At 39.9% G+C, this 24,106-nt stretch overlaps 1 protein-coding gene across 1 annotated transcript in view; it reads left to right on the plus strand.

The window, feature by feature from the left end:
• The first annotated feature begins 685 nt into the window (after positions 1-685).
• Positions 686-24,106, plus strand: part of LOC147639904 (uncharacterized) — a 118,871-nt gene continuing 95,450 nt past the window's right edge. Inside the window, exon 1 of the mRNA XM_086824183.1 lies at positions 686-891. Coding sequence (XP_086680309.1) covers positions 686-891 — 206 coding nt within the window. The remainder of the gene's footprint in view (positions 892-24,106) is intronic.

Raw genomic sequence — 24,106 nt, forward strand, 5'->3', positions numbered from 1 at the left:
AACGACCGGCGGAGCAGAGGACAGTGGAGATGAGTGCATCCCAATAAAAGGGACAAGTGGTGTGCAAAGAGAGAAATGCATCAAATAAGGGAGGCAAAGTACTCCACAAGTCAGGTGAGGAGATAGTAAATGAAATCATGTGGGGAGTGAAGCGAGTCTACAGACATCAAGGTGTTGGCGTCTAGGGAGATGATGGGGGATGCCAGGTCATGAGGGGATTTCCACTTAGGAATCATCCCTGGGATTGACCCCTGGAGGTTAAGGACCCAATCATCCTCTAGAATCCTAGAATACCCCATTCCATCTATAGGCATAGGAGTGGTGGTGGGAAACCAAAAGATCTCCACTATGTAGGCGGTGGTGAGGGTGGGGATGCGCTTGGTGGCTAGGTCCAAAGGAAGGATCTACATAAGTCCTCAAACATTGTGGTGAATTCTAAGGAATCAAAATGATCCAACCCTACTAGGGAAATCTCATGTGATGAGATAAGGGTGGACCTAGAGGGTGGCAAGGGAATGATACCTCAGCTCGTGGCTTGACAGCTTGGTAGTGGCGATGTGGTGACTATCAAGGAATCTGCGCGCAAGACATGATGGCGATGCCGATGGACTAGTGGAATGTGATAAGTGGAGGTGGTCAGTGGTGGGCCAGAGAAGAGTGACATTCTTGGGGTGGAAGTCAACCCATGTACTATGGCTGCCGAAGTGATGGTGACAGGGTGCTCCTCCATGGCAACAGCGAATGGCTTCAGAGAATTGGGGAAGTCTCAAGTGTTGATCATGCCACGCTTTACGTCAAAGTTTCTCCACCTCTGTGGCCCTTTGAGCGAGTTCACAAGTCCCTTCCAACACTTCAAGCTGCTCTTGCTGAGTGGAGTATGCGGGGTGATAGGTGGTGGCCCTAGGCTACCCCACTCCAGATGATCTTGTATTAAATTCAAAAGGTAATACAGCCTCTAGCCCAAAATCAAGTTGGAATGGAGTGTGCAAGGTGGTTTCCTTGTAAGCTGTGTGCAATAGGCCCACAATACACCCAAGAGGGCTTGATCCCATTGGTGAGAGTGCTCTTAGCCTTGAGGTAGTAATAAGCACAGGACTTTTGGTGGAAGATTTGATTAGCAGGGTATCTACGATTTCATTCATAAAATGTTTCCCTCTATCATTGGTGATTTCTATGATGGGACCCCCAAATCTAGTGAAGATGCTCTCATACAGGAACTTGGCACCTATGAGAGCAGTGTTGTCTCAAGTGGCTCTGGCCTCGGCCCATTTGGTCTCATAGTTGATTGCCACCAAAATTTACTCGCACCTAGTGGGGTGGGACTTTGGGGTGATGGGGGCCACAAAATCAATGCCCTACTTCTCGAAGGGCTCCCGGGGTGGTAAAACATGGAGAGGTGAGTAGTGCCTAACTATTTAGTTTGGGTCCAGACCTTTGACATATGTTGCATTGTTGCACCCACTTTTGGTAGTTAGAGAATAGGGAGGGCCACCATCATAGACCATACTGCATAATCTTTTGGGCGGTTACATGGCCAGGCCAGTGACCTCCACGTGGTCTAGAATGTGCATCCTCCATGATGAGGGGAACCTCATGAGGTTGACACATCTCCTCAATGCTTCATCCTTGCTTGCCTGACCCTCTTGTACAATTGTCCACAGCAATGAGCTGATAAGGCCTACTCTTAATTAAAAACCTCCTCTTTGCCTTAGAATCAGCATTCTGGGGAACTTAGCTATGATCAACATCACAATGTCCTTGTACCAAGTAGGGGTGGCATCCACCTGCAAACAACATGATGTCTAGGAGATCATCACAAATCTCATCTTCAAAGGCTGGCTCCCCATTTGATATTCTGGATAGATGATCAGCCATGACATGGTCCTTCCATGGGTGGCGGACCATAACCTCAAAGTCAAATTCTTGAAACAGAAGGAGCCATCTCCAGATTATGCCAACAACCACCTGGGTTTTATTCAACAAATACTTCAAGGCTTGATGGTCCATGATAATTGATCACCACACAAAGTGATGACGTAATAAATAATGTCTGAATTTTTGAAATGAATATACTATGGCCAAACTCTCCCGCTCTGTGGTGGATTAGGTTCTCTCGGCTTGATTGAGATCTCTGCTTGCATAATGAATAGGCCTATCCATCTTACATTCTACATCTAGCTGTGCTAGTATAAGATTCCTCCTCGACGCCCTGAATAACGAATAAGCCTCTATTTCAATCCCTTGTAATCATTCTATGTTTCTGAATACAAGAAAATATTATTTTTTCTTGTTTGACCTAGTGAGATAAAAATTTCTAGAGAGTGGTAAATCAATATTGGGATATTATATTTTATTTAAAAATTAAAGAAGGATTTTAGTTAAATTTATCTTTTTGCATAGATAAGTTTAAATGATGAAAGAGGTATTCCCACCATATTGGATTTCAAATATTTAAATGAGGAAAGTGTAATTCCTAGTGTAAAGGAATTAATGGAGATTTTTATTTAAATTTTAAGAGAAAATTTAGTTGAATTTATCTTTTTGCATAGATAAATTTAAATGACGAAAGAGGAATTCCCACCATATTTGGAATTTAATCATCTGAATGAGAAAAGTGGAATTTCTAGCTTAATGGAATTAATGGATATTTTTATGTATTTTTTAAGAAGAATTTCAGATAGATTTAATTTATGGTAAAAGAGGAATTCCCATGATAATTGGATTGCACTCATTAAATGAGAAAAAGAAGGATTTTAAGTTTATTCAAAAAAATGGGTATTGGTATCTAGTTAAAAGAAGAAATTTTATGATATTTTAGAAAAGAGGGATTTGAATTAAATCTTAGTGTCAAAAGATAAAATTTCCACCATAATTCTACCTAATGAATTAAGGTCGAGAAATTATGTGGCATAAAGAATATCTTTGGATATTTTAATTGGTAAAATCACTAATTAGATATTTACCCAAAAACTAGATATTTATCTGAAGGGAATCCTTGTAGAACTAAACCGAATGAATTTGGTTAGACTACGAGAGAGACAGACATTAAACCTACTTGTCCATCTCTCGATCTGAATCAAGTAAAAACTTCATGTGACCAATTCTGGTTAGTATCACAAAGCATAGACTACCAGAACTAAACTAGTTTTTCTTGACCAAACTCACCAAGAATCTAGTTGGACAATCAAACTGAATGATGGGTAGATTACCCTGATGAGAGATCCAGGATCCTCATTATGAAACTGGGAATTATGGAAAAAGGGTTTTTGGAACCAATCTCAAATTGGAATTTTACTTGCATTGGAACCTCTGTTTTTTTAAATTCAAAGGACTATTTTACGCGAGAATGCTGCAAAAAGCATTTAGCTTATGCTTTTCTAAGAGGAGGTTCGTTGGGAACAGCTGGTGGGGAGTCATGGGGGGATGTCGCTCGCGGCAAAGCCTACCTAGGTCTTGACCACCCTCGGTACAGTTAAAATGGAAATGTTCAGATGGAAATTTTGGTATAATGGACCATTATTGTGATAAGGAATTGAATGATATGATCTGAAAGAATTATTATCTGATGATGAGTTCTATATAAGGGATATTTATCCCAGGGTTTTGTTGGGTTCACCAGACTATAAGGAACCCCAGAATCACTTGGATCTTAAGGGAAAGAGTTGTCCTCTAGTTTACGAGATGAGGACATCTTGCATTTTTTAAGTGGGGTAGGGTGTAAGATTCCTCCCTCCAGCCTTTGAGGTGTGCACGTTGTCGTGCCATGGCACGTCTATGGTGTGAAACCATGCATGTGAGGCCATCAAATACAAATCCAGATGCATGGGGTTAAGTGCCATGATGAGTCATTATATGATGCCTGAGTGCATATGTTCATATTGTAAATGAGGTTCAATAAGATGAGCTAAGGCTGAGCCAGGTCTCGAAGCCTCTGACAGTGTGGTGTGAATTATGGAGTTTTTTATGCTTATGGAGAATTTTGGAGATAGCAGACACCTTGTGCCTTGATAGGACTTGATTATGCTTATGGGTTTGACTGTTTTATTGATTCCATGAGATGGTGAAATGCTCATAAGCCGTGCCTATCATGGTTGAGTTGATATTAACACTGAGACAGAGAACTTTTATGGTACATAATGGTCGTGGTCTTGATCATATGCTTTAGATAGCAAGGTCATATGTGTAATAAGGATGCCAAATGAAGCTTTCTTGATGTGGTGTGGGAAACCTTAGCAAGGTTATGGTGTGAAGAAGGTTGATTTTTTTAATGGTTATCACTTGAAAAATATATGCGTGGAATGGTAGGCGCAGTGAGAAAATTCAAAATGGGAAAAGCGCATTTTTAGCTGCAAAAGGTGGTGTGGGGGCCGATTTCCTCGCGAGAAAGAGGAGAAAAACCAGAGAATTGCAGGCGGCGCATATGAGAGTTTGGGGAACGTCTGCAGAAACGCGAACCAGTGTGATATCGACCAGAGATTTTCATTTCAAGGAGATACCTACTGTTCATAGCTTGTAGGTGCTAGAAATGAAGAGGGAAATGAGTACTACATGAAGAGATGATTTCGACTAATTCCGTGTTTTCTCCAATGCATGGTCTGCGCTGATGCGACTGTTGCTTCCCGCATATTCTCTATCGCGTACTCAGCTCTGAAGCGACTTATGAGATTAGCAAAAATAAAATCAAAGTGTAAATTCACTCGAAATGTTCAGATAAGTTTTTTTTTACTATTTCTTTTGATTTAGAAAAAGGCAAAAACTCTTAAATCCTTAAAGGATTTGGAAAATGAGTAAAAAAAGCTTTGGAGAACAAGTTAATGGTTTTGGAACTTGGTGTTTTGTGGGAAAAAGGTATCTAAAGCACATTTAAATCACGGGAAGTTGGTCTTGCTTCTGCTTGATTGAGTTTTGGAAATCATGAGCATGTTATAGCTATACCGTATGCCATCTTTTGCTTGTGAGATGTTAGAATATTAAGGCAGGTTTTCAGGTGATAAAGAGCATCTTGAAATGATGGTTTTGATGGCACTGGATGTAAAGAATGTAAATGGTCACATGTATGTTGGAAAAAATTGAAGGTTATGTTATGCCTACATGTGATTGGTTCAAAGGATTTGGAGAAAGGAGTCAGTGAATAAAGGGACAAGCACTTGGTACGCAATTTTGTGCAATCATCAAGAAGAATTCAAGGATGTATTGAGGTGAATTGACACATGTATATGTCATTGAAAATGGAGATATCCAATACTCCTTGGGAAATTTTGTGTGTGAGTTTCCTTGTTAGATTTGGTACCTACTCTCACAGCTAGAAGTCTCGTACTTTCCTGGCTATACCGCACACGTCACGACAACGTGTAAGAACCTCCCCTTCTGATCTTATAACTACTCCTTCCCTCTCTGAAATAAAAGAAAGATCTTGTTTTACCCTGTTTTGGCCTGGAGAGAGAAAATGTCTAGAGGGAGGTAATTCAAAATTGAGATATTTTTGGATATAAAAATCCTCCTAGTGTCTAAAATGGTTTCCCCTAAAATAGAAATTCAAAAAGAACTTTGTAATGTGTAATTAGAACTAATTAAAAATAGGTATATAAGGACCTTAGCCTAAGGGTCTAGATTTTTAGAATTTTTTAGATTATGGTCCAATAAAAGGTTCCTATGGACCAATAATATTAATCCAAATTTTTTAAATTTAGGGAGGAGATAAATTAAAGAATAAAAGAAAATCCCCCAAAAATGAGTAAATGCTCACATAAGATGACGAGTTGATTGAGTACAAGGTTTATTAATTAAAGATTAAGAGATATTTAGAGGAAATGATGCATTTTTGACACCTCAGTGTGGGGATATTCCCTCATGAAGGAGGCACCTATTTCACATGTGTGGAGGAGTTTTAAACTAAAAAATAATGAGATATTTTTATCTCTCCTCTCTCTTGTTTAAACTAGATCCAAAAGGTAAGCTAAACTGGCCCAAAAATGATCAAAAATTGACCAAACTGATCTGAAAAATTCTAGAATCAGGTTGCTTGGTTAGAGGTTCACTTTTTACTTTAAATAGAAGCCTCTCCTTTTGTAAAAGGTAAATGGTGTTTATGCATTGTTACTCTACTCCTACCCAGAGCCATTTACATTGAATTTTCTTGATAATTTAATTGTTTTTGGCTTAATCCTCTCCAAAGTAATTGGTGGCTACTCTTGCTTCAAACAATAGTAGAACCCTCAATCCCTCAAGCCAAGGAAAGCTTACAACTCCATGTAAGCTAAATTTCTCTTACTTTTTAATTTTAAATCTATGGTTCTCTTGATTTTCTTGTTTTATAGTTGATTAAAGTAAATTCTAATGCTATGCCTTGATGAAAAGGCCACCCCCTTCTCTTCTTTACATTCCAACCTTTTTTTATCCTAGAATGATTAACAAAAAGATTAATTAAACTTTTATTTTTGTTTATTCTCTTGAAAATTAAAAATTATGTAGATTAGAGTCCTATACATCTAATTGGGGTTTATTGAAGTTGAAAATAGAATGATAAAAATGAGAAATGGTCAGCCATACAAAGGAGGTTATGGTAAAATTTTCTAGAATTTTGTGGAAAAGAAAGTTTATTTTTATGCTATTCCAAAAGAGTAATTCCCACCGTTTGTGCATTCTAAAAGAAATATTCTAATTTACTCCATGTACATATTCACCTATGAATATGCATGGATATCACTAATATTAATTATTAAAATTGATTTCTATGCATAGAGAGATGCATAATGAAAATTATTTTATTATATAAAAGTGTTATTTTCATTGAATTTAATTTCGATGCATAGAAAGATGCATAAATGATTTATTTTTATTTCAAAAGTGTTATTCTCATTAAAATTGATTTTATGCATAGAAAGATGCATAAAGGATTTATTTTTATTTCAAAAGTGTTATCCTCATTAAAAATTGATTTTATGCATAGAAAGATACATAAAGGATTGATTTTTATTTCAAAAGTGTTATTCTCATTAAAATTTGATTTTATGAATAGAAAGATGCATAAAGGATTGATTTTTATTTCAAAAGTGGTATTCTCATTAAAAATTGATTTTATGCATAGAAAGATGCATAAAGGATTTATTTTTATTTCAAAAGTGTTATTCTCATAAAAATTGATTTTATGCATAGAAAGATGCATAAAGGATTTATTTTTATTTCGAAAGTGTTATTCTCATTAAAGTTGATTTTTATGCATAAATAGATGCATGAAAGGATTTTTATAAAAGTGTTATTCCCACTGAAGTTGATTTTTATGCATAAATAGATGCGTAAAGAATCTTTATATCTAAATTAGAATTCTCTTAAATTCTATGTTTAAATTCTGTGAATAGATGTAATGTGGATCGAGGTAGATAAGAATGAATCGCGATGTGAATGAATGGATCGATGGATGTGATGTGAATAGAAGTGATGAGATGTGATGTGAATCAGATAGATGTGAATGAATGGATGGATGAATGTGATGTGAATAGAGGTGATGAGATGTGAGGTGAATAGATGTGATATGAATCAGATAGATGTGAATGAATGGATGGATGGATGTGATGTGAATAGAGGTGATGAGATGTGAGGTGAATAGATGTAATGAGATGTGATGAGAATTATACAGGTGTGAATGAATGGATGGGTGGATGCGATGTGAATAGAGGTAACAAGATGTGAGGTGAATAGATGTGATGTGAATTAGATGGATGAATGTGAATGAATGGATGGATGGATGTGATGTGAATAGAGGTGATGGATGGATGTGAGGTGAATAGAGGTGATGAGATGTGAGGTGAATAGATGTAATGAGATGTGATGTGAATAGAGGTGATGGATGGATGTGAGGTGAATAGATGTGATGTGAATTAGATGGATGAATGTGAATGAATGGATGGATGGATGTGATGTGAATAGAGGTGATGGATGGATGTGAGGTGAATAGAAGTGATGAGATGTGAGGTGAATAGATGTAATGAGATGTGATGTGATTAGAGGTGATGAGATGTGATGTGAATAGAGGTGAATAGATGTAATGAGATGTGATGAGAATCAGATAGGTCTTAATGAATGGATGGGTGGATGTGATGTGAATAGAGGTAATGAGATGTGAGGTGAATAGATGTGATGAGATGTGATGTGAATCACATAGATGTGAATGAATGGATGAATGGATGTGATGTGAATCACATAGATGTGAATGAATGGATGTGATGTGAATAGAGGTGATTTGAGGTGAATAGATGTGATGTGAATCAGATGGATGTGAATGAATGGATGGATGGATGTGATGTGAATAGAGGTGATGAGAATCAGACAGGTGTGAATGAATGGATGGATGGATGTGATGTGAATAGAGGTGATGAGATGTGAGGTAAATAGATGTAATGAGATGTGATGAGAATGAGATAGGTGTGAATTAATGGATAGGTGGATGTGATGTGAATAGAGGTGATGAGATGTGATGTGAATCACATAGATGTGAATGAATGGCTGAGATGTGATGTCATATGAATCAGGATGTAAATGAATGATATGGGATATGAGTGGATGATATGTGATGAAAATGGATGTGAATGTATAAGTGAAGAATGGATGTGAAGAATGGATATGGATGTACGTGAAAGAATGGATGTGGATGTGTATGTGAAAGAATGTGATGTGAATGTGTATGTAAAGAATGGATGTGAATGAGTATGTAAAAGAATGGATGTGGATGTATGTGAAAGAATGGATATAGATGTGTATGTGAAAGAATGTGATGTGATGTAAAGAGATGTGATGTGACATGAATATATATGGATGTAAAGTGATAGATATGAATGTATGGATAGATATGAGAAGTCGTACAGGTGAACGATTGGATGGATGGGAATGAATGAGATGAGATGAGATGTGTATGAATGAGATATGATGTGGATAGATGTGATGTGATGTTATGTATGTGATGGGATGGTGATGAGAATGAATGTGATGGATATGAATGAATGTGATGTGAATCAGGATGTGAATAAATGAGATGTGATGTTATGTGAATCGGGATAGATGTGAATGAATGAGATGTGAGGTGAAATGGATGTGATGTGATGTGGATCGGGGTAGTTATGAAATGGATGTGAATGAATGAGATGTGAGGTGAAATGGATGTGATGTGATGTGGATCGGGGTAGTTATGAATGGATGAGATGTGAATGAATGTGATGTGATGAGATGTGGAGATGGGTAGATACGAGTGGATGAGATCTGATGAGGATAAATAAAGAAAGATGTGATGAGATGAAAATGATGTGATTGGATGAGAATGGGAATACATATGAAATGGATGTGATTTAAATAATGTGCATTGATGTGGAACAATGTGGAAAGACGAGAGTTCGTTATTATAGAAACTGTATTTATGACCTGTTTTTAAATGATTGTTTTATGTCAAGAATGCTAGGGAAGCATTTTGACCATCTTGTGAATGAAGTCATGGTGGGGACCTAATCTCATAAATTTGCAACAGCTGACGGCAGTGGAGAGTCAATGGAAGACGTCTTGCATAGCAAGGTCGGCCGAGGTCTTGACCAGCATCGGTTCGATTTAAATGGTGAGCTTGCGGTACAGTGGATGAGGGACTAAGGAAGCCGCCTATGAGTGAAGCACTAGGTGACCTGCAAATGATCCTAGAGGGTGCTGACCATAGGTGTTTGGGCTCTGGGTCACCAAAGATATCCACATGTACGCCGTGGAAGATATTGGAACAAGGAGTAAGAGTTGTTTTATGAATTCGGGCATGGATCTGGTTGATTGACCTTGCTCGTCCTTAACGGATGAGTCCATAGCTCTTTTATATGGATCCGTTGGTTGATCTTGCTGATCTTCAACGGAGATTCCATTTTGATATGTGAATATATTGCCGAGTACTATGAGCAAGGAACCATCGAAAAGGCCCCTGACTGGACAAGTGGTGAGCATTCTGGTTGTTGTGCCAATGATGCCATAGGTACACCGATGAAGGAAAAATTAAAAATTAGGATTCAACCGGATATTTTGGAGGTTTATGATCAGTGACACTATGGTTTCATTAAATGATTGTTTTAAACACAGCTGATTCTATGAAAAAGGCAATTTCATATTGGGTGTGTAAGTGGTGTGACTAGTTTTAAGTTTGCATGAATATCCAGCTAGGGGGCTTGAGAACTCTTTTCCCTGGTACCCGAGACAAAACCTAACCAAATTCTTAAATGGATCCCATCACTACAGTGGTTGGGCGGTTGGCTAACCCACGGGACTGGATGGGGTTAGGTTGGACTAATGGATCCCTAAATTGAGACTCAATTCTGCTATGGTACGATAGATGAAGTAAAACCTGGATAAAAATTATTCTATGGAAAAGAATCAACGGCTGTGCCTCTTAATGAGGAAATACGCATTGGTCTCTATGATCCAAGTGTAATCTTTTTCTTGATCTAACTATGGGACTTACGGGTTCGGTCAGATCAGTTCAATTAGTTAAGGCTTTTGACTGTGTTAGAGTAAGATTATCCTGGAGGAATTGCCCATGTTTTCCAGGCGAGGGAAGTTTTTCTAGGTTTCGATTTTGGAAGAACCGATGGATTAGTCTCTTGTTGGCAAAATAGGGAAAACACTTAAGATAGTCTACTAAGTCTTATCTTGGAGAAAATTTCCTACTCATCGACACCTTGACCATGCAGAGATTCAAGGATACGATTCATAGGTAAGACCTAGTTCTATCCCGCAGGGGGAGCGTGGTCTTCTAAAAATCAAATCACCCATAGGGTAATTGATCATAATTTGGGCAACTACTAGTCTTGATTCCTAGAGACAACGCTTTTTTCCTCATCCATGCAAGGCACAGCCGCCGCTGGCCTAGTCTTCTAGAATAGAATTGCCCGAGAATCTATTTATCTAACATAGGGCTTTCACTTAATATGTTGGAAAGCTACCCGACTAATCGGGTCCACCCGTCCATAGGATGGTGCCGTCGGGGCATTCCATCCTCCCACTTTCCACCCTACTCACTAGTCAATTTGTTTTCTAATTAATCCTACCACACTGTTTGACATAAATAAACATGTTCCTTAATTAAGACCCTTTTCACAAGGTTATTAAAACATCCTTTTTTCACAGTACAATAATGCCAAGACAAGATTTAAAAGAAAAGTTTATACATGCATCAATTTTATCCAAGCCAAACCGGCTCTCTTATTCTTTTCCTTTATATCATCGATGATCTAGAATTCGGCCTTCCAGCCTCTACATGCTGGGCAAAATCCTACGGGACCATACACCTCATCGTCGGGCTGGCGAGGACTCAAGCCGGCCTGTCTCCCTCTCAGGCTCCATCGCTCGATCCTCCCGCCCCTCAGAGGGATGTCTGCGCACTAGGGTGGGCTAATTCACCGCACTAGCCTGGGCCCTCAGAACTAGGCAGCATCACAATCACTCGCCTCCGGCAAACCTCATTCTCCCAATGGTATGAGGGATACCATGGGCCAACTCTGGGCCTTACTAACGTCTCTGCCATCCGGCTATACAAGCACAAGAATGGGGCAGCGTCAAGGCAGGGAGAGTTGTACCCGTACCTTAATTTAACCAAGATAACAATCCATTTACTTAACTAAACCATAGGACTAGAATCCATGTTACCTTCTTAAGAAAACAATCCTTTTCACAAAGATTTTTGCATTTCAACTTGAGATTGCAGATAAGACATTCTTTATTTACGCATATGTTGTTGTTTAAAAGAATACCAACTTTAAATAGTAAATCAATCAAATAGATCACTATTAACAATTTATAGAGAAGCCGGGGCCATACCTCAACCCCTAAGAATGATGTATAATTGAAAAACAAAATATGTATATATCTTATAGAAATTTATCATTTATCGTTGCCTTTGCTCGTTAACAAGAGCTTTACAACTTGACATATGAGAATAGAGTCTTCTAATACCTTGTCTTTTGATTGAAAACATCCAATAATCTCCAAGCTTTATCTTCTCTTACTCATACTGTGACTCTTCTCTCTTTCTAAGGTCTATGACAAAATAGCCTTCTTCTCTTACAGGGCTATGGGATACTATTCTTTCTCTAAAAGAAAAGCTATGGAGTTTTGGTCTCTTCCTCCGAAAGACCATAGCAATCTAAGCTTCTTTTCTAAGATATTAGATAAGAATGAAGGGATATATACATCTCAAACTCTAGGATTACCTTGAGGCTACTTGCTGCCTTCTCACAGTTTTCTTTGTATAGAGACCCTGACAGAAACAGCAAATTGTTTCGGCCATAACTCTCTGATAAAAACTCAGAATATAGTCCTATAACCAGTCAAAAGAACGGGAAGGCATCTGGTCTACAAGCTATCGCGGGCAGAATAGGCAAAAACGTCTGTATATAGTCACAAACGCGCCATCTTTAGAAACGCATTGTATTTCCACATTTTTAGTATGCATGGACTCTAAATGTGTAAAATTACTCTAAATATGATCTCTTGTCACCTAAATTTGAAATTCTATTTTTGGGGATACTTATCTCTTAATAGAACTATTCTTATGTTCTTACTTCTTTTAGGATTTTTGGAGCTAATATTTTTATTCTAACACTTTCCTAATGTTTCTGGCCTTATTGTCTCTCTTCTCTAATTACACCCTCTTTCTTTATTGAAATCTATATTAAAAGAGATACATACATACATGGCTTGGGAGGGACCTTACACACTGCTAGCACTCCTTGAATTTGTTGCGCGGTGGGGACAGGGATCTTTCACATATGTTCCCCACTGTGTGACAAACTTTGTCTTGAGCTGATCCTTCTCCATCAATCACTACCTGGTTTTAGCCACTAAACCCATCCATGAAGGAATAGAGCACATGGCCGGCCACATCTTCTAGAACCCCCTCTATGAAGGGCAAGGGAAACCCATCTTTGATTGTGCACTGAGGAGTCTGAAGTCGACACATATGTTGACCTTGTTGGTCTTATTTTTGGGAATCACCATAGTGCTCAATAGGAACAATGATACCGGCCTCTTCCATCTTGTCCAGCTCTTTCTTCACAGTACTTCAAAAAATTTTGAGTTCATGTGGTAAATGCCCTACTGATCGACTACCTTCTTTTAGTAGAAGTCTGTAAGTGTGCAAATGGTTGGTTCTATCCCTGGTGGGAGATCCTTGTAAGTCCATGCAAACACATCTTGGTGCTCTTTGAAAAAGTTGGTGATTCTCAAGAGAGTGGAAGGGTTCTCCTAGACCCAAGCTGCCACCAAGATGGGGCATGGCTCCTCTGCTGTGCCCAGGTTCAACTCTCACCTCCTCATGGTAAGTGGTGGATGGAAGAGGAGCGGTGCATAGTGCTACTTGATGGAGAGATCTCTTCTACTGTAAAGGCTTCCTCCCTAGTCTTGAGGTGCTCTGCTTTCGTGTCCTTGTGCGTATGTCCAGGAGGGGTTATAGGCACCACTGATGGCTCCTCTTGATGGACCTTCTTGCGAGGTTGTCGAGAAAACTCAGGATCCCCCCAGATCTATGACCTCTATTTCTTCTTGTTGAGGCACTGGTGCAGAAGAGGAGGCCAGAGTAAGCAAGAATTCTGTCCAATCCCATACTACTGCTTCTTCTGAGAGATCCTCTTCTTGGGACACCTCTTGAATGGAATTTGGGTCTAACTCCACTATGTCTACCATATTGCATTGGCCCCTCATAGGAATTTAACCAATTCCATAGAGGTTCTTCCACCTCTCCTTTTGAGCTGAATGGATCCCAAGCCTCATCCAGTGGTAATCCTTGCCATTATTGTTGCTTTTCCTTGTCATTAGGTCCTTCCTCCCGAATGGGAATCATGTCATGTAGGGCATTGCCCCTTGCACTCTCATCGAGGTCTTTTTCCAAGAGCAAGGTCACCGTCCCCCCCAGGTTAGGGATATGAAAGTTGTCTTGGCCCCATCATGGAACACGTGAGCTACCCTTAACCAAGGCCTTCAAATGAGAAAGTTGTAAGTCCCTCTAGGTGGTGGGAGGTCTAACACCAAAAGTCATTTCAAATACTAATCCCTCAAAAGTGATCGAAACTTTGCCGGACTAGTCCCAAGGGCATCACATCTCTCTGGTTTGCCACACTTGGATGGTGAAGGGAGCTGGTTCGGTAATTCGGAGACCCAAGACTTGCCTACTAGTAGCTACAAGCATGATGTTTACACAGAACCCCCATCCACAATGCCCCCTATAATTTGAGTTCCTCTCCCACAGAGACTATCACCCTTGGGTTTTGGTGAACGGCCACTCTTAGGGCATTGAGGCATACCCTTGCTTACTGCTTGGGCCATCGCCCACTACTAGATGTGGCTTCACCCCTAGAATCCATCCAATGCTGGACTAAGCCTAGAAGTTTCTCTCCTATTTTTTAGCTCAAACCACATAATTGAGAAAGTGTGATTTTCACATTTGCTCCTGCCAACACTTCCAACTTAAATTACTAATCTTGGGTTAGGTAGACCCATCACCTGCCTTTGAAGGTATGGTGGTTGGGGGAATGACCAAGGTAGGCGTTGCTTCCTTCTCTATGGGTGTTGTTCGAGTGAATTCCTCCATAGCCTACTTATAAGCTTGTTCCATAATGGATGGGTAAACTACACCCTCAAAAGAAGGAGTTGGTGTCTTTGGGGCTCCTTGGGACCAGGTGACAGCTGCCACTATTGGAGTGCAACTAGTGGGAGATGGCACCACTGCTACTATTGGAGTGTCAACCTTGGGAGATGGCACCACTGTTTCCACCATGTTAACTAGTGGGGTTCTAGTAAAATCTTGGGTGTGGTGGTCTCGGCTCTCTAGGCAATGGAGACATGGGGGAAAACCCTCTAGTACGGTGCATTGAGCTTGCATGTGGCCACTCCCCCCACAATGGTAGCATAAAAGAGCCTGGGTGGGGTTGTTGGGAGGACGGCGATTGGCAAACCCTTGGTTAGGTCAGTCCCCATACATGTTGTTAGCGGCCAGAGGTACTAGAGGAGCTATCGCATAGACCACCGGGGATGGGTTTTCATAGACTTAGGGTGTTTATGGGACCAGCACAGGTGGGAGGTATAGCTAATAGGTTGGGAGAGTGCCTGATTGATATGGGATTTGCATAGGTAGGGGGTTGTATGTTAGTGTTGCTCCGAGATGAGGGGTATTTGTGTATGCTATCGTGGCTACTTGAGCTCCTTGCTGAGATGATGTGGCCTGGGCCGGTGGAGGGGTTTGTACAAAAGTAGCCATGGGGAGGGAAGGGTATGTGGGGCTAGTGCTGACAGGGTTAATATAAGCTTGGGATTGGGGAGTAGCTACTCTAGCTAATTGAGGGTTTAAGAAGGACGTTGGGTTTAGTTGTGAATGCTATCATGGCTACTTGAGCTCCTTGTTGCTGAGATGATGTGGCCTGGGGCGGTGGAGGGGTTTGTCCAAAAGTAGCCATGGGGAGGGAAGGGTATGTGGGGTAGCTAAGTAGGAGGGGCTAGTGCTGACAGGGTTAATATAAGCTTGGGATTGGGGAGTAGCTACTCTAGCTAATTGAGGGTTCAAGAAGGATGTTGGGTTTAGTTGGTGGTTAGGGGCTTGGGAAAAAGTTGAAGCACTAATGGTTGGGGTCATCATGTAGCCTTCGGCGAAGGGATTAAGCGGGGTGGTACCTTACTTAAGTTTTTGTTGCTGCATATGCTGAATACCCTTGAGGTAGTAACACTCCTTATCCTCATGGCTTGCCTTTGAGAAAAATGAGCAATATTTCTTGGTGGGAAAATCATTTGGAAGATGGCCTTGCAAACTACATACTGGGAACCATGGACTCGTCTTGGGATCTTTGACCTTGAGCTGCTCGATCTCCTTCCTTAGCACTACCTTTGAGGGCCACGTCCTCTTGTTGTGACCTTTTGAAATCTTAAATATCCTTCTTGATCTTGGCTATATCATCCATGGAAGCAGATCTAGAAGCTATTGTTGGGGCTAGACGAACAGTTGGAGAAAGACATGCTGGGGATAGGTGGGGACCAAGAGGTACTGCACTCCAGTATGAGGCGAGCATTCTCCAGTTGTGTAGCTTTGTCTTGGAAGTCTTGCAGGTTACCTTGGGGTGGAAAGGTCTCTCTCATCATCATCAACATTTGAGTATGGAGTGCTCGAAGCACCCACTATTGCAGTATGTAGTTTCCAAGATATTGTGGTAGTCGAGCGACCAAAACTTTAGCTCTTCATCAACATTTGAGTATGGAGTGCTCGAAGCACCCACTATTGCAGCATGTAGTTTCCAAGATCTTGTGGTAGTCGAGTGACCAAAACTTTAGCTCTTGTGAGTTGGGCCACTGACTCCCCCGCCTTCAGGGAGAGTTGGTTGAAATCTTGAGTAATGAGGTCGAAGTAGTTCCCAGGAAAAAAGGTAGCTAAGAACTAGAGCATGAGGGTGGCCTAATCCGGGAAGTGGTTGATGGAAAATTTATTGTACCACCACCGGTTGGCACTTTCTTCCAGCGTTGTCAGGAACAAGACCAAGCGTGCATCATCTCGGTTGAGACCTCTTGAGTCACACATAGTGAGGAACCTCTGCACATGGTCTTCTTCATCTTCAGTGATGGTACCTTTAAAGGTTGGTAGTTTAACTTGCACGTGGTTAGGACAGTAGCCAATGGCTCTGGCCCTGGAGCTGCCATAGGCTTAGAAGAGGAAGATGTTGAGGGAAGAGTAAGGGAACGAGGAAGAACCCTACAACGACTAGTTTGAAGAGGAGAACAAAGGGGTGAATCACCTCTAGAATCTCTAATCTTTGGGGGCATACACAACACTCCTCTCACCACCATGAACAAAAATCACCAAGAAACAAAATAAATTTGAGACTATCCTTGACCTCTAGGAGAGTCCCATCGTGATCTCGCCAAATTTTGTCTAAGCTATTGACTAAGCTATTGATGACTCTGCCAATCCTCTTGCTAGGGAACTCAAGGACTACCGACATAAAAACTAGGGTTGGTGAAAGATCCCTGCCCCCTCCACGCAACGAATTTGGGGGGGGGGGGTGCTAGCAGCGGAAGTACACTTCTTGCAGGGCAGAACCTCTCAATCGGGGCCTCACCCATGGATATCCAGACAAGAGACTAATCCCTTGATTTATTCCAAAATTGAACTCGAAAAAACTTCCCTCGCCCAGAAAGCAGAGGTGATTCCTCTAGGATATTTTTATTCTAACGTAGTCAAGAGCCTTAACTAGCCAAACTAATCCGATCGAACCAGTAAGTAACATGGTCAGATCAAGGAAGAGACTTACACTTGGATCATAGAGACCAACACTTTTTTCCTCATCGAGGGGCACAGCCGTTGATTCTTTTCCATAGAACAAGACTATCCGGGATTTATTTCATCTATCGTACACCATAACAGAATTGAGGCTCATTTTAGGGATCCATCAATCCAGGCTAACCCCATCCAATCCCATGGGTTAGCCAACCGCCAAACCACTCTAGTGATAGGATCCATTTAGAAATTTTGTTATGTTTTGTTTTAGGTACAAGGGAAAAAAGTTTCTAGGCCCCCAGCCGGCGCTTCATGTAAACTTCAAGATAGTCACACCACTTACACACTCAATATGAAATTGCTTGTTTTATAGATTTAGCTGTCTTTAAAATAATATTTTAATGAAACCATAGAATCACTTATCATAATCTTTCGAAAAATCCGATTGAATTCTAATTTCCAATCATTCTTTCATCGATGTACCTATGGCATCATTAACAACCAGAACGCTCACCACTTGTCTACTCAGGAGCCTTTTTAATAGTTCCTAGATCATAGTACCCAAAAATATATTCACTTATAAAATCCAAATGGACTCTCTATTGAAGATCAGCAAGATCAACCAACAGATCCATATAAAAGATCCATGGACTCATTCGTTGAAGACCAGCAAGGCCAATCAACCAGATCCATGCCCGAGTTCAGAAAACAAGTCTAACACCTTGTTCCATTTTCTTCCTCGATGCACGCGTGGGTATCTTCAGCGACCCAGAGCCCGAGCACCCTATGGCAGCACTCCCTACTAGGATCCTTCGTAGGTCACCTAGCGCTTCACTCATAGGCTGCTTCCTTGGTCCCTCATCCACCGTACACAGAAGCTCACTATTTAAATAAAACCGAGATTGATCAAGACCTTGGCCGGGGACCTTGCTACGCGAGACGTCCTCCGTTGACTCTCTGTCAGCTCTGCTGTTGAACTTTATCAATTTGGTCTCCCTCGACTTCATTCACAAGATGGTCAAAATGCTTTCCCAGCATTCTTGATATAAAACAATCCTTTAAAAACATGTCATAAATACAGTTTCTAATGAACTCTCATCTTTCCACATTGTTCCACATCATTTCTCGTTATTCCACATTCTACATCAATTGACATTGCTTAATCCACATTCAATCATATGTATTCCCATCGTCCTTCATCCATTCTCATCCAATCACATTATATTACATCCCATCACATCTATCCACATCTATCCTCATCACATCTCATCCATTCCCATTGTCCTTCATCCATTCTCATCCAATCACATTATATTACATCCCATCACATCTATCCACATCCCATCACATCTATTCACATCTATCCACATCTATCCTCATCCATTCCCATCGTCCTTCATCCATTCTCATCCAATCACATTCATCCAATCACATTATATTACATCCCATCACATCTATCCACATCTATCCTCATCACATCTCATCCATTCTCATCTACCCATATCCACATCACATTACATCACATCCATTCACATTACATCTCATCCATTCACAACTACCTCGATCCACATCACATCACATCACATCTCATCCATTCACATCTATCCCGATTCACATCACATCACAGCTCATTCATTCACATCTATCCCGATTCACATCACATTCACATCACAGCTCATTCATTCACATCTATCTCGATTCACATCACATTCACATCTATCTCGATTCACATCACACCACATCACATCCATCTCACATCACATCACATTCATTTACATCACATCACATCCATCTCACATCACATCACATCCATTCACATCACATCACATCCATCTCACATCACATCACACCCATTCACATCACATCTCATCCATTCACATCTATTTACATCACATCCACATCTATCCACATCATATCTCATTCATATACTTTCTTTAGAATTAAATTCCATGCATAGAAGGAAGTATATTGAAATTGTTATTTTGATTATAAAAGTGTTTTTTTATCATAAATGATTTTTATGCATAAATAGATGCATAAAAGAAATTCTTTTATATTAAAAGAGTGATTTTCATCATAAATGATTTGTATGCATAAACACATGCATAAAAGATATTTTTTATATTAAAAGTGTGATTTTCATAATAAATGATTTTTATGCATAAATAGATGCATAAAAGAAATTCTTTTATATTAAAAGAGTGATTTTCATCATAAATGATTTGTATGCATAAAAGATATTTTTTATATTAAAAGTGTGATTTTTATCATAAATGATTTTGATGCATAAATAGATGCATAAAAGAAATTCTTTTATATTAAAAGAGTGATTTTCATCATAAATAATTTGTATGCATAAACATATGCATAAAAGATATTTTTTTAATATTAAAAGTGTGATTTTCATCATAAATGATTTTTATGCATAAATAGATGCATGAAAGAAATTCTTTTATATTAAAGAGTGATTTTCATCATAAACGATTTGTATGCATAAACATATGCATAAAAGATGTTTTTTAAATTAAAAGTGTGATTTTCATCATAAATGGATTTTATGCATAAATTAGATGCACAAGAGAAATTCTTTTATTCTAAAAGTGTAATTCCTACTAAATTGGATTTAAGCATGGAAAAAGAATTTATTTTAATCCAAAAGTGTTCTTCTCATCAATTTTGATTTTATGCATAAATAGATGCATAAAGAATTTTATTTTTAATTCAAAAGAGTTATTTCCATCAATTTTGATTTTATGCATAAATAGATGCATAAAGAATTTTATTTTTATTTCAAATGAGTTATTCTTTTATTTTTATCAATTTTGATTTTATGCATAGAAAGATGCATAAAAGAATTATTTTATTTCGAAAGTATTATTTTCATTGAAATTGAAATTATGCATAGATAGATGCATACAAGATTTATTTTTTATTTTGAAAGTGTTATTCTCATTAAAATGGAATTTATGCATAGTAAAATGCATAAAAAGTTTATTTTTAATTCGAAAGTGTTATTTTCCTTAAAATTGAATTTATGCCTAAATAGATGCATAAAAGGATTTTTATAAAAGTGTTATTCCTACTAAAGTTATCTTTATGCCTAATTAGATGTGTAAAGAATCTTTATATCAAAAATTAGAATTCTCTTACATTCTATAAATAGATGTGATGAGATGTGATAGGAATCAGATTGATATAGTGGATGTATGGATGTGGATGTGGATGTATGAATGTAGATGGGGATGGGGATGTGGATGTGGATGTATGAATGTAGATGGGGATGGGGATGTATGAGTATGGATGTGGATGTGGATGTATGAATGTGGATGTATGAATGTGAATGTGGATGTATGAATGTGGATGTGGATGTGGAAATAGATGTATGGATGTGTAAATGTATGGATGTGGATGTATGAATGTGGAATGTGTGGATGTGGGTATGGATGTGGATGTATGGATGTAGATATGGAATGTGGATGTAGATGTATAAATGCGGATGTGGATGTATGAATGTGAATGTGGATGTATGAATGTGGATGTGGATGTATGAGTATGGATGTGGATGTGGATGTGGATGTGGATGTATGAATGTGGATGTGGATGTATGAATATAAATGTGAAAATGGATGTAGGATGTGTAAATGTATGAATGAGGATGTGAATGTGGATGTGGATGTATGAATGTGGAATGTGGATATGGATGTATGAATGTGGAATGTGGATATGGATGTATAGATGTGAATGTGAATGTGGATGTATGGATGTGGGTATGGATGTAGATATGGAATGTGGATGTAGATGTATGAATGTGGATGTGGATATGGATGTATGAATGTGGATGTGGAAATGGATGTGGATGTGGATGTGGATGTATGGATGTGGATATGGATGTGGATATGGATGTATGGATGTGGATATGGATGTGTATGTATGAATGCGGATGTGGAATTGGATGTATGGATGTGGATGTACGAATGTGGATGTGTATGGGAAATAATGAATGCGAATGTGTATGAGAAATGATAAGACGTCAATATGAGTGAATGGATGAGATGTGATGACATGTGAATTGGGATGTGAATAAATGATATGTGATGTGAATGAATCTGATGTGATGAGATGGAAAATGATGTGATTGGATAAGAATGAGTACACATATGAATTGAATGTGGAATAAGTAATGTGGACTGATAAGGGATAATGTGGAAAGATGAGAGTTCATTATAGAAACTGTAATTGTGACCTGTTTGTAAATGACTGTTTTATGTCGAGAATGCTGGGGTAGCATTTTGACCGTCTTGTGAATGAGATCGTGGAGATCTATCTGTTAAAGTTGCAACTGCTGAAATGGAGGACGTCTCGCGTAGCAAGGTCGGCTGAGGTCTTGATAGCCTCGGTTTGATTTAAATGGTGAGCTTCTGGTCCGGTGGATGAGGGACCAAGGAAGCAGCCTATGAGTGAAGCGCTAGGTGACCTACAAAGGATCCTAGAGAGTGCTGACCATACGGTGCTCTGGCTCTGGGTCGCTGAAGATACCCACATGTGCATCGTGGAAAGATATTGGATCAAGGAGTAAGAGTTGTTTTCTGAAATCAGGCATGGATCTGGTTGATTGACCTTGCTAGTCCTCAATGGATGAGTCCATGGCTCTTTTATATGGATCTGTTGGTTGATCTTGCTGATCTTCCACGAAGATTCCATTTTGTTATGTGAATATATTGCCAGTTACTATGAGCTAGGAACTATCGAAAAGGCCCTTGAGTGAACAGGTGGTGAGCGTTCTGGTTGCTAATGATGCCATAAGTACACCGATGAACTAATGACTGGAAATAAGGTTTCAACTAGAGATTTTGAGGATTGTGATTAGTGACATAATGGTTTCATTAAAGGATTGTTTTAAAGATAGCTGATATACTGAGAAAAAAAGACAATTTCATATTGGGTGTGTAAGTGGTGTGACTAGTTTTATGTTTGCATGATAGGGAGCCTGGGAACTCTTTTCCTTGGCACCCGGGACAAAACCTAACCAAATTCCTAGTTGGATCCCATCACTACAGTGGTTGGGCGGTTGGCTAACCCATGGGACTGGCTACACTGATGGATCCCTAAGCTGAGACTCAATTCTGTTATGGTACGTTAGATAAAGTAAATCCTGGTCAAAAATTGTTCTATGGAAAAGAATCAATGGATGTGCCTCTCAATGAGGAAAAAAGCGTTGGTCTCGATGATCCAAGTACAATCTTTTCCCTGATCTGACTAAGGAACTTATGGGTTTGGTCAGAGCAATTCAGTTAGTTAAGGCTTTTGACTACGTTAGAGAAAAATTATCCTGGAGGAATCGCCTGTGGTTTCCGGGCAAAGGAAGTTTTTTCGGGATCGGTTTTGGAAAAACCGATGGATTAGTCTCTTGTCCGGATATCCATGGGTGAGGCCCCGAGTGTGGGACCCTGCCCTGTGCAAGAAGTGCTACTTCCACTGCTAGCACCCCAGAATTTGTTGCGCGGTGGGGACAGGGATCTTACAGAGAGAAAACTACTCATGGCCTTAGCGACGAATAGAAAGAGGTACGGTGCCAGAGGACAGCCCTGTTGAACTGAGCGAGAAAGAGGGAATCTGTCACCTCGGGCTCCTTGAATGAGAACATAGCTGGGAGATGCTGAATAAAGTCCTGAGACTCCACGAATCCACTCCATGGGGAGTCCCATCCGGCTCATAGTGCCCTCCAAAATCTTCAATCCACCTTGTCATAAGCTTTCTCAAAGTCTAGGAGTAGCACAATGAGGTCCTGTTGTCACATCTTGGCCAAAGCTATCACCTCCCAAAAGGTAAAGATGTTGTCCATAATACTCCAATCCCAAACAAAACTAGTTTCAGTGTCATGGATCAAATATGGGAGGGAAGGATGAAGTCGCCTGCACTGATGGCCTTGGCCAAAATCTTGTAGGCCATCCCTAGAAGGGTGATGAGTCTCCATTGCCGAATCTCCAATCTATCACCACCCTCCTTGGGGAATCAAATGTATTAAGCTCTCTCTGATCTTCTCTCTTGCATGGCACCATTGAGCATAATCTCATTAAAGAAGGCAGTGTGAAGGCCACCTTCCATGAGGTCCCAATGGCGAAGAAAAAAACAAGAAGCCCATCGCCCTTGGGCATTTGTCCCTGGGTAATGCCTTCACTGCCTCCGCCAGCTCCTCTGTGAAAGGGGTCAATAAGAAAGACCAAAGGGAGGGGGGAACCACCTATCTTGTATGCCTCTCGTGTGCATCACTTGGGGGGATAATGGGGCACCAATGAGAAGAGACTAGAAGAAATGCATGGCTATGGCTCTTACCTGTGGGGGATAAAAAACAATAGCTCCATCCTAGCCACGTAGTTTATGAATACCGTCTCTCCTCCTATGTGGGCCGAATATCTCAAAGAAGTCTCTAGTAACTCTGTCACTGGCTTGAGTCCAAAATAAAGCCCTAGCATGGTATCTATACTCCACCCTTGCCTCAATGGATCGAATCTTTGTGCAGGCGGTAGCAATCTGACTCTCAATCCATGGGTTGTCTGGGGAGCTCTCCTGAAGACACTGTAAAGAGGCTAGCCCCCTCCTCAGAATCCTCTCTTGCTCCTGAAATTTGTCCAATCTACTTTTGTGTTCCTTCTTGTAAGAAAATACTTACCTCCCCAAGGCCATAATCCAAAGTGCACTCTCCAAATCCCGAGGAAAAATTCAAACCTGCCCATATCTACTTAATCCGGCTACAACCTTAGGGTCTTGAATGAGATTGTCTGGAATCCTGGAGCTCGCATGTCTATCAGGCCTCCAAGGGTCCTCTAGGGATAGAATAAC

This window comes from Cibotium barometz, chromosome 3 (genome assembly GCF_041138505.1).
Source record: "Cibotium barometz isolate CiBa-2024 chromosome 3, ASM4113850v1, whole genome shotgun sequence".
NCBI classification, from domain to species: domain Eukaryota; kingdom Viridiplantae; phylum Streptophyta; class Polypodiopsida; order Cyatheales; family Cibotiaceae; genus Cibotium; species Cibotium barometz.